The sequence below is a fragment of the Natrix helvetica genome (assembly GCF_964273705.1).
Source record: "Natrix helvetica genome assembly, chromosome: 2".
In the NCBI taxonomy this organism is placed as follows: domain Eukaryota; kingdom Metazoa; phylum Chordata; class Lepidosauria; order Squamata; family Natricidae; genus Natrix; species Natrix helvetica.
The window spans coordinates 10,960,687-10,972,891 of NC_138552.1; the positions used below are offsets into that span (position 1 = coordinate 10,960,687).

Here is a 12,205-nt window from a genome sequence, read left to right on the forward strand (position 1 = left end):
ACTCATATTTATGACGGCTGAAGTGTCCCGTGGTCATATGATCCCTTTTGGCAACCTTTTCATAAGCAAAGTCAATGGGGAATCCAGATTCACTTAACAACTGGGTTACTAACTTCTCAACGGCAGGGATTCACTTAACAGCTGTGACAGGAAAGGTCACAAAATGGGGCTAAACTCACTTGAGAAATGTCTCACTTAACAACATAAAGGTTGGGTTCAATTGTGGTTGTAAGTCGAGGATACTGCAACTTGACAATTATGCACCTGTCCTATCATAAACTCACCTCCTTCAGACGATGACATCTGTTTTGGAGTACTATTTCATTGTGGAAAAGGACAGTATATATTTCCAAGTTAAAACACTTAAAATGACTCTATAGTTACTGTATTTTTCGGAGTATAAGACGCACCTTTCTCCCTCAAAAAAAAGAGGCTGAAAATCTGGGTGCGTCTTATACAATGAATACAGCATTTTTGGCCTCCCAAAACCCCGCCCCCTTCAACAAAATGGCAGTGCATAGCTTTTAGGAGGCTTTCAGAGTGCTCCTGGGGGCTGGGGAGGGCAGAAATGAGCGAAAAACAGCCCGTTTTTTGCTCAATTTCCCCCCCCTCTCCAGCTCCCAGGAGCACTCTATAAGCTTCCTAAAGGCTATTTGTGCCTTTTTTTAAAAAAAGGCTGTTTTTTGGAGGTTTGCAGAGTGCAAAACCATTTTTTAAAAATTGCCTCTTCGTAACTTTAGTGCGTCTTATACTCCAGTGCGTCTTATACTCCGAAAAATACGGTATATCTTGGGTATATGTACGATGGATATATTCATGCACCAACCATCCATAACCAGGTAGCCCTTAGGCCTCGGTTGATCTTTGTCTACTCAAGTCCCACTGTTATCTGGATGTCAACTGGATCTCTTCCCAGTTGTGGGATCCTTGCCTTCAGCTCAGGGGCTCCAGTCTTAGCTGCACCATTAAAATCCCCTGAAAACAGAGAATCCAGAGAAATCCTGGACCAGCAAAAAAGATGCAATTTGGAGGTTGGGTATTATCAGCTGTCAGCTGATACATCGGGTGCAAGAAAAACAATTGTCAAGTTGATCTCTCTTGAGATTGTGACTGTTTCTACTTAGACATAATGGCAGGAGTTCTTTTATTTTATTTTATTTTAGGAGACAACATTGTTAACATTGCAGTAGGTTGATGAGAGGTCACTTGGCTAATGCACAAAACCCACATCAGAGGACATGTTGACACTTGTATTCCACATGGGCCTCCTATCATCATCCAAGCATCACCGCAGATGGAACTGTGACCAAGGAAGTCCCCAGTGATAAACAGAGTGTCAGGCACTAAGATGCTTAATTTACTATATCTAGGAGATGGTTCAAATGTATTTATAGCAACAGAGGATAAAGGCATGAAGCCTCTTGTCTACACACTGCTCATATTCCTCACGTAGGCCATAACTGTAATTAAAATCTAAATTAGAGCTCAGCCGAAATGACCTTTTAAAATTCTTCACCAAATTTGGAAGCAGAGACTTTGGGCAGAAGATTTCTATGAATCTACCCAGAAAAAGCTCTCTTAAGAATTGTTTAAAGGAATGAAGCCACCTTACCACCACCAAGCAGAAGGGGGAAAAAGTCAAATCAAACTGGCAAAGGATTTTCTTGACACTTTTGAATGGAGACAGTGGTACATGGATGAGAAGAAGGAGCTGCTGGTCTGGCTATTGAATCTAAACAGGTGATCACCAGATGTTTGCTAAAGCACTTTGGTGGTCTCCAAAGGGAAAGTGGAAGACCAAATATAAGTCAGGGTAAAGGCCATGAGTGCCATGGTGATACCTCACCATGAGAAGATGGTCAAGAGTGGCCTTGCAGTTCAGCTGTGCTGTCACAAGGGCATATGAACTGCCTTGGCTGATGGCCAGGACTCTTGTGGGCAGATGAAATCAACATTTTGATTAGCTGAACCAATCAAACCAAGATGAAGGCAGCATTTTGAGTTGCCAGTCCACAGCTGTTAGGCTTAGATCATATGGGTATGTCTAGTTTGATGAAAAGAAGGACTAGGGGAGACATGATAGCAGTGTTCCAATGTCTCAGGGGTTGCCACAAAGAAGAGGGAGTCAAGCTATTCTCCAAGGCACCTGAGGGTCGAACAAGAAGCAATGGGTGGAAACTAATCAAGGAGAGAAGCAACTTAGAACTGAGGAGAAATTCGTGACAGTTAGAACAACTGATCAGTGGAACAGCTTGCCTCCAGAAGTTGTGAATGCCCCAACACTGGAAGTCTTTAAGAAGATGTTGGATAGCTATTTGTCTGAAACAGTATAGGGTTTCCTGCCTAGGCAGGGGGTTGGACTAGAAGACCTCCAAGGTTCCTTCCAACTCTGCTATTGTATACTGTATATAAAGCAGGAGGGTCCAGCAGCCAGCAGAGCTGGCAGCAGAATCAGACAGTGAGGAGGTTGGGGAGGTACGTGGGCCAGTCCTGGAGTCTAGGGAAGGCTCTGACGAGTGCTCTGCATCGGAGGCAGAGATGGGGCCAGTATTCAGTTGACAGTGAGGTTACCCAAGATAACAGCATACTATCTATAGGCATCTCATTATGACATTAAGGTAAAAGTACGTTCCCATTACCTTGATGAGAGTCATCTCATCACTCAGATTCTCGAATCTCTGCTCCAGCCTGGAATATTCCTGCACAAGGCTCTGGTAACGTACTCTCTCCTCATCAAGGTCCTTCTTCATCAGGTTTTCTTCAACTGCATTTTTGGCAAATTCATCTTATAAAAAAATAAGGAAGAATTTTGAAGGGCACTGAAATCAGTGAATCACCCTCTCGGATCTGGAGAGTAACCTGTGGATTTAGCTTTTCACCAGACAGGAATGTCTACTGGTAATGCTCACTGCAATCCAGTGAGTTCCTCAAACCGTACAAAATTGATTATGTGCTTCCATCATACGTGTACCACAGTATTTAGTGTTCCTTCTATATAATTTTATTACTGTTATCCATATGCTGTATGCCATATGCTAAATAAAATAACTCCAGAATGGAAATAAACTAGTTAGTGCTCTTAAAATGAACCTTCTGTCAGCTTATATTCTTAGGCGTAGGGTCTACTTTGCTAGCATTATAAATAACTTAGAACAGGGGTCCCCAACCCCAGGCCGTGGCCTGTTTGAAACCGGGCCGAGGGAGAGATGGGCAAGAGCTCCTCCACTTGCGCAAATGGTGGGCATGCGCTCGTGCGCATGGAGCTCCACTTTTCAGAGTGGAGAGTGCTTGCACTCTCCACGCAAAGCTCCGCGCGCACGAGTCCATTCACACAAAGGGAGCTTCACGCGCAAGCAGGAGCACCTTCCACTTGTGCAAGTGGCGCTTTACATGTGGGTGCAAGCACCCTCCGCTCGTGTGAAGCTCCATTCCTGCCAAGGGAGGGCATGCGTGCTTGCCGCTCACACAAATCAAGGTGCGCATATGTGCTTATGCGCCTGCCACTCACACACACACACACACACACACACTGCTGGGCCAGTCTGCCAAGCTGGAAAGGTTGGGGACTGCTGATATTAGAACACTTATAGCCCACCCAGAGTCACTTTATTGGTAAAATGGGTGGCCTATCAATTTAATAAATAACTATGCTCCAGAGCCTCTTCACCAACAGAGCAGTAAACTATAATCAGAACTATTAAAACATAGTCCAACGAAGACTTTTAAAAGGCCAGTTAATTAGGTACACTTTTTTGATGTGGTCATTTTTCAATTACCTTGTTTAAAAAAAAGGAAGAGGCTTAGTATTATTTATTTTCACATTATATGAATGACCTCCAAAGTAGAAAGGAACATTTCCACATCCTTGCCCTACAATGTACAAATTAACTCCAAAGTTCAACTAATATTGATTTGGTCAGTTGAGTCAATTGATGTCTAAATGAAGCCTCTTTTCTTCTAGCCAATTTTTCAGACTGCAATGCTTCAATGAAGCAGCATCAAATGCTTACATTTCAGACTCGTTTTCGTTTTTCGCTTTTCTCTCTTTCACTTTCTGAATGCTTAACTTGGTTTTGTGTTAAACTGATACTGAGTTGTTCCCCTATTTCCTGAATAGGCTGAAGGCATTCTGGTTTGAACATTGCTGTTTTTAAAAACGTCTGCCGACTTTCCAAGGTAGTTTCAAGACAAAGGATCTGTTGCAAGGGGGGGGGGGCTGCTGGGGGTTCGGAGGGGTACGGGAGAACCTCTAGCTAAGATTCTGTGCAGTCTGGAGAACACCCAAATTCCACTCCTGGCTGGCCCTGCCCACCCCACCACGCCACTTCCAGGAGTCCCCATGCAGCCCGTTTTGGATTCAGGTAAGTGCAAGGTGCATATGGAGCCTTGGGGAGGGAGAAAAACAGGCCTACAGGAAGTTTGAGAATGTCACTGTGTTAATTGTTTGCTAGCCGAGCTGAAGATATATTGCGCAGGTCATAGGCCTTATCAGCAAGTGATTTACTGCGCATGCTTCTTAACACATTTCTTAATACATCACACATTCCAGAGACTTTTGATCTTCTGTTCGTCTGCCAAGAAGGTGGGCGACAATTGCTCTTGCCAAAATGTAACAATTAGATAGATTTGTTTATTTTTATTTTCATATTAAAGTTTGTTTTTAATTAGAACATGTCATCGGTTTTTTATTTCTTATCTGAGATATGCTTCAAGGAGGGCTCGCGATCCGCACCTCGATCGAGGGGGAAGGGAAATTTTCCATTCCTTCTCAAAGAAGGCCGGAAATGGGCCTGTTTCTTGCCTCCAGAGGGTCTCCGGATCCCGGGGAGGGCAAACACCCCACCCACCATGGTGCAGGAGGCCAATTAGGCCATGCCCACGCCCACCCAGCAACCGGGCAGAGAACCCCTTGCTAAAAATTTTGAAGCCCACTCCTGATCTTTCAGCATAGGATGTTTCATTCCATACAATTCCCTCCCCAGAACTCCAGTGATTAAATCAGTTTATAGTTACAATCATCCACCTTTAACGGAAAAATTGCAAGCAATACGTTTCAGACGGAGAAAAAGGCAACCTGTTTGAAATTTACTACAATGATGATTATTTACAGTGGAGCCAAGGAGAAAGGGCTCATAAACACATATTGGGGGAAAAATACAAGCCCTTTTGTTTATTTATCAGTATGAATAAAGCTGCTACTTCTTGCCTACCTTCTGACTGGCCCAATATCTTGTTGTTCAGTGCCTCTTTTTCTTCCTTCAGAAGGACATTTTCTTCTTCTAAGTCGGATATCCTCTGAGGAGAATACAAAGAAACCAAGTTAACGTCCACCATGTTGGCCAATTGGAGGTCACGGTACACGGCAGGCCGATTCTGTGTTTCCCCTTGGCTGACTTTTGGAGCAAAACCGGTTATTTCCTCCTTCCTTTATTAAAACAATGATAGTGCTGCCCTAAGCATATGCCAGACTGTTGTTTTCAGGGGTATGTTAAAGTGGAACGCAACACAAAATCAGCAAATGTTGATAGTGCAGGTATTACAAATCAACAAGGGTAATTACTCTCAAGAAGAATTACAAGAGTTCATTTAGAGACCGTTCAAAGTTACATTGGCATTGAAAAAAGGGACTTATTTTTTCACACTGATGACTGGCCACTGAAGTATCCTCATGGTCATGTGATCAAATTTCGGCAGCTTGGCAACTGACACATATTTATGATGGTTGCAGTGTGTTGTGGCCCGCCAGTGGAGCTGGCAGCAGATTCGGAGAGTGAGGAGGTTGGGGAGGAACGTGGGCCTGTCCTGGAGTCTGGGAAAGGCTCTGATGAGGGCTCAGTGTCGGAGGCAGAGATGGGACCAGGGCCATCTGACAGTTATCAGCTGCCTTCAGAGTCAGTCATCAGTGAGGCAGAGGAACAGCTGGAGCCTGTTCTCAGTGTGCGCATGCACAGACTTGCCAGACGAAGGGAATAGCTAAAGAACAAGGGTCGACTTGGGAGTAAGGCCACAGGTGGACAATGAAAGGCCCCTCCCAGAGGAAATAAAAGAGGAGCGAAAGGGGAGTGGAGTTTGCAGGAGACATTTAGTTGGCTTAATTGGCTCGTGACTCTCTGAGACGCCTTGCCAAGTTTGGCAGATATCGGCCTGGCAGCTCTCCAAGCCAGATAAGGTCTGTGACTGTAAATCCTCCTTGAAATACTTTGCTGGATGTGAATGAGCAGCATTCACAGGAAATTCATAAAAGGATTTTTTCGTCAGGACAAGGAGTTTGCTTCATGCTCTTGGAAAGCCTCGGTCAGAACAGAGTGTCCTGGGATCATGTGATCACTTGTTGAGACCTTCTGACAAGCCAATGGACAAGCCAGATTCACTTAACAGTCGTTTTACTAACTTAGCAACTGCAGTGATTCACTTAACAACTGTGGCAAGAAAGGTCATAAAATGGGGCAAAATTCACTTAACAAATGTTTTGCTTAGCAACAGAAATGTTGGGCTCAGTTGTGGACATGAGTCAAAAGTTAAAGGTTATTAGAAGACTCGAGGCTAAAACATATAAAGAACAGTTTCTGGAACTGAGTATGTCTAGTTTGATGAAAAGAAGGACTAGGAGTGACATGATAGCAGTGTTCCAATATCTCAGGGGTTGCCACAAAGAAGAGTGAGTCAAACTATTCTCCAAGGCACCTGAGGGCAGAACATAGAAGCAATGGGTGGAAACTAATTAAGGAGAGAAGCAATCTAGAACTAAGGAGAAATTTCCTGACAGTCAGAATAATTAATCAGTGGAACAACTTGCCTCCAGAACTTGCCTCCAACACTGGAAGAGTTCAAGTAGAGACTGGACAACCATTTGTCTGAAGTGACGTAGGGTTTCCTACCTAAGCAGGGGGTTGGACTAGAAGACCTCCAAGATCCCTTCTAACTCTGTTGTTCTATTGTGTTATATGTATCTAAACCTATGTTTGAGATAGTGAGATTTTGTAATTAAATTCCAAGGGATTGTGGTCTTTGTTGTCCTAGAATTAGGACAGGAGATAGATTAGCTAGATAGATAGTTTATTATCCTAGAGTTACAGGTGATAGATTAGCTGATCTTTGGTAAAACCTATCCACAACTTTTAATGAAAAGGTCAATAGTTGTGGATCGATTTTCATAAAGATCAACCAACCTGTAATTCTAGAACAACATGATGGCAAATTTAGAGCAACATTCTGTGTCATAAGGTTTAAAGGTTTTGTTTAAAAATCTTTTTTTCTTGTATACAATATAATGCACTTTTACTTTGTTCATACAACAAAACTGTAATCATATATTTCAAGTTTTCCTTGGCAAAATGAGTCAATGAGGAGGAAAATGTACTCATGGCAGAAAGATTTAAAATTGTTACATTGGTAAACTATTAATACACCCCATCACCTACAAGAATGAATTCATTATAGTTCACCAGATGAGCTATTCATCTCTCATTTTCATTCAAAATGGGCAGTCAAGCAGGAAAAAAAATGAATGTTAGTAAGAGAAATACAATTAATTTTTAAAAGGACGTGAAAAGCATAATGAAGCATACATCAAACAAAAAAGCCACTATAAACATTGTGGTTGTTTAGAAATAGCAACACATGTCACATGTAGGCACATTTAATGAAGACTTCTGTGCAATACAAAAGCCTGCATACCTTCAAATCTTCTTTCTTCAAATATCCTCCCTATTTTTTTTCCTTCTCAGGGATAATTGCTGTTTAGGATTACAAACTTTCTGACAATCAGCCCTACCTTCTCTACGAAGCCAACCATCCTCGATGCAAAACAAGTCTCGTACAGCATGAATCATTTATCATCTTTGAGGGTTATCTTTCCATCACAATTATTTCAAGTCTCTCCACCAACCAGAAAATATAATGTCACTGGTTTATCCCAAAGGTGCTTTTTCAAGAGGCAACTGGACTTCCTGGTTTTTCCTTGAAGACATTTCGCTTCTCATCCAAAATGGTTCCTCGGCTCTGAAATTCCCAGAAATTCAACTCAGAAAAAGAGCTGAAGAAGCTTCTTGCATGAGAAGCGAAATGTCTTTATGGAAAAACCAGAAAGTCCAGTTGCCTTTTGAAAAAAAAAACACCTTTGGGACAACCATGACCTGGATGACCGAGAATCTCCATAGACACAGATTTTAGGATATTGTTAATGCTGGTCTGGGGGTAAATACAGAATCTTGAAAATTTTAAGACTAAATTCCTAAACTCAGAGCGAGTCTTACCAAGGCATTATAAAGTGGCATTAACACTTCACGTGATCTTGATTCTATCCCTCTGTTGATGCAGCCTAGGACTGTGTTGGCTTTTTGGCAGCTGCTGCACACTGCTGGCTCATATTTAAATGGTTGTCCACTAGGACTCCAAGATCCCTTTCACAGTTACTACTACTGAGCAAGGTACCACCTATACTGTACCTGTGCATTCCATTTTTCTTGCCTAAATGTAGAACCTTACTCTTTTCACCATTGAATTTCATTTTATTAGATAGTGCCCAATGTTCAAGTTTGTCAAGATCCTTCTGTATCTTAAGCCTATCTTCTGGAGTGTTGGCTATTCCTGCCAGCTTGGTGTCATCTGAAAATTTGATGAGTTCCCTATTTATTCCCTCATCCAAATCATTGATGAAGATGTTGAATGAGACATTCCCAGTTCTTGCAACTGTTCCTTGTGTTTTTTCCCCCAGCCTCCTAATCATGTTTGAAGCTCTTCTCTGCACACTCTCAACATATTTTTTAATATAGTGGCGACCAAAACTGAATGCAGTATTCCAAGTGTGGTCTTACCAAGGCATTATAAAGTGGCATTAACACTTCACGTGATCTTGATTCTATCCCTCTGTTTATGCAGCCTAGAACTCTCTGAGCTTAGTTGTTTTCTTGTAGACGTTTCATTACCAAATTAGGTAACCTCATCAGGACTAGCACTGATGATGTTACCTAGTTAGGGTAATGAAACGTCTGCAAGAAAATAACCAATCTCAGAGAGCACCAAAACCTAAGTGGTTTCGGCCCACTACAATTTGACTGCCCTAAATTGCTTTGGACAATTCATTTTAGTGCAAGCAGTATTATTCCGTTACATGAGAATGCAAAGGACCACAGGCTGACACTCCAAATTTTATTGTGCATAACAAAAACTGCAGCTCACCGAAGAATAAGTTTAATTTGGGGAAACTGCTCCTCAGATTATTTGAGGATTTTGAGCAATTATCAAAAGAAGGCTTTTGTGCCTCCGTATCATAAAGTTTTTGTTGTTGTTGTAAAAGTAGCAGTTTATGGCATCTGTGCAGTTGTCTAGTTTTCAATGTAGGCTCATACATTTTCCCTCACTTTTCTCAACAGGGAAACTCTGCCGGGGCATTTTATCAGTAATTACACATGACGTTAAAAGCAAGAAAATGGAAAGGAGGAAGCAGTGGGAAGAAACTTTCAGAAGGAAAGAGGTTCAAGCTGCTTTGTAATGAATTACTCAATGTGCTAAAAAAGCAGAAGGGAAAGGCAAAAGAAAACTCCCCGGGAAACAACAAAATGAGAGCAGCTTTTTAATGCCAGTGCACAGCTAGATGGCACCACTTTGGTGACACTGGCTGATCTCAAAAACAACATGAGATCCGGTAGGTAGTTGAAACAACGTCAAAGTTGTTAGGCGCCAAGATGGGAGACCACCAAGAAATTCCATTCTTAAGCCATTCAAAGTTAAATGCAATCGTTTAAACCCTCGTTTATGACTTAGCTTGTATGGCATCCAAGTGAATGTTGATTTCCCCCCTCCCCCAATAAATCATGGTTAAATAAACCATGGTATGTCCCTATTATGCCCACAGTCATTGTGATACAGAAGGCTTCCAATCCTCGCAGAGGATTTACCTTTTGGAGCACTTGCTTCTCTTTGGCATACGTGTCTTCGACAATCTTCCGCTCCCCGTGAGCCTTCTCCAGGGCCAGCCGGAGAGAATCGATTTCTTCCTGCAAGCTCACGAGCTGGTTTCTGTCTCCCTTCTTCTGCTGATGGCGTTCCAATTCCTTCTTCAGCTTTTCAATCTCTATGCAATGAGCAGAAGCTGCTGTGGAGAGCTGGTCACTGAGAGACTTGTGTTCTTTGTTCTGCAGAGGAAGGGGTAGCAGGAAAAGAGTGAACTCACCACTCGCCATTTCAGAGAATCAAATTAAATTGTAAAATTAAATGATAAAGGCTGCCGTTTTAAAAATAACTAGACCATCCACGCCCTGTTGATATGTTTCAGAGGTATTTCCATACCTAAACAGAGAAACAGAATGAACATGAGTGATCAAAAAAAGCAGGGGGAGCAGGAGTAACTTCCAACTTCCTGCTGGCTTCCCCAGTGAGTTTTCTTGTGGGAATCTGGCAGGGAGTATTAGCAGTGGGAGCAGGAATGACTTCTGACTTTCTGCTGGCTTCCCCAGTGAGTTTTCTCGTGGGAATGTGTCAGGGAGCATCAGAAATCTCCTTCCCTCCCCTTTCCAGCACCAGGTAAGTATGCTGGATTGGGGAAGCTGCTGCTGGATTGGAGAAGGAACAAGGGATTGCGTGACTGGCTTGGAAACTGTCATGGAATGTTGAAAATAAAAACCACGTGATCGCAGCAGTAACCTAGCAGCTAGTAGCACTGAATCATCCACAACTTCCCCAACGTTTATTTCCTTGGAATTATGGGTTCTGGATTTTGAACATATTCTCTGAGGTACCTTGATTCAAAAACTGTTGCCCTATGATGCACCATTTCTCCCAGTTAGGGTCATGACAACGAGAGTTTTAGTAGTATATAGATAGATTGCTTGTGTTGGTTTCCAAAGTTAACCATTACCCTCCAATTTTCACAATACAGTGAAATTGTAATGCTGTTATAGTTTCCAGAAATATTTATGTTACCCTGTTCCAATTACATTAATTAAGAATTTTGTGGTAAAACATACATTAAATTTACTTTATAGAGCCAACATGATGCACATTTTAATGGACGAGATATATTAGAAAATATACAAACTCTAGTTCTAGAATGATTTTGTCATGATAGAAGTATTTATCACAAAGTTACTAAAAAAAAAACCCCGCACACTGAAATTGCAATTTAAAGACTTTTCTCTGTTGCATTAACCAATCAATTATGGTTTGGAAAGTTCTTAAGGGAAGAAAGCTTTTTGTTTACAAATTGTTAGTTTGCTTTCAAAGTTAAAATACACACACACAAAAAAACCAAGACGCCTAACGAACATCGGGTACTAATGCCGTAAAAAAGCTTAATTTTAACTCCACATTGAAGGAGAACAGGACGAAGCATAAGTAGGAAGGGATGTTTTTACACTAGTTTGCACACCAAAAGCTTTGCAGATGCTTGTGCACCCCAGGTTGCGTGACTGCCAGCAGTAGGAACACAACGGCAATCTGGAGATGGCAACAGAGGCACACATTCCAAATCCTGACTGGTCCTCCACCATGGCCTCAAACTGCTGATGACTGTAGGAGGGGTGGGTTCTGGCAGGCACTACTGCCGGTTTGCTCATGGGCATGTTGCGTGCATGCGCAGTACAATAAAAATTGTTCTGCACATGCACAGAAGCAAAAAACAAGATGGCGGCACCTACAGCGCTGCCCGGAGAACTGGTTTGGGCGGCACGCCTGGGTCGCCAAACCACTACCGGTTCAGCCGAACCGATCCAAACCTGTAGGAACCATGGGACTGTAGTTGATATTGCTACTTTATCTTCCTTCTAAGACTTATCCACTAAACTGAGGTGAGCAACTATTTTTCCCTAGGGGCCGCATGAGAAATTGGGACCGTTGTGGAGGGCCAAACCAATAGGCCTATGAAGATGCGTAGGCCCACACGCACACATATATGTAAGGTGGGGGGGGGGGCGGGAAGCAGTTGCCTTCAAAATAAAAGCAATGCCATTGTATTGCGTGCTTGGTGTACACTTAATTTATATTTGGTTTCTAATTTCCAATTGTCCTCACGTGGGCCATACAGGAACAGCCAAAGGCCGCATATGGCCCAGAGGCTGTAAAATGCCCTGGTCTGCCTTAAACAGTCTATGTTGAATTAGAATATCATTCCTGTTTCAGAAAGGCATATAAAACTTTAGAAAGATTAATAGACATGCATTTCTAAATTAAAGTCCAATTCAAAACATTGCCCTAAATGAAATGGTCA

General features: G+C 42.3%; 1 protein-coding gene across 4 annotated transcripts in view; it reads right to left on the reverse strand.

The window, feature by feature from the left end:
• Positions 1–12,205, reverse strand: part of MYO5B (myosin VB) — a 330,461-nt gene that overhangs the window by 72,907 nt on the left and 245,349 nt on the right. For all 4 annotated transcript variants that reach the window (XM_081942523.1, XM_081942520.1, XM_081942522.1 and 1 more), the window contains 3 exons: positions 9,900–10,136; positions 5,211–5,295; positions 2,640–2,785 (listed from right to left, as the gene is read on the reverse strand). In XM_081942523.1, the coding sequence (XP_081798649.1) occupies positions 2,640–2,785; positions 5,211–5,295; positions 9,900–10,136 (468 nt within the window). The remainder of the gene's footprint in view (positions 1–2,639; positions 2,786–5,210; positions 5,296–9,899; positions 10,137–12,205) is intronic.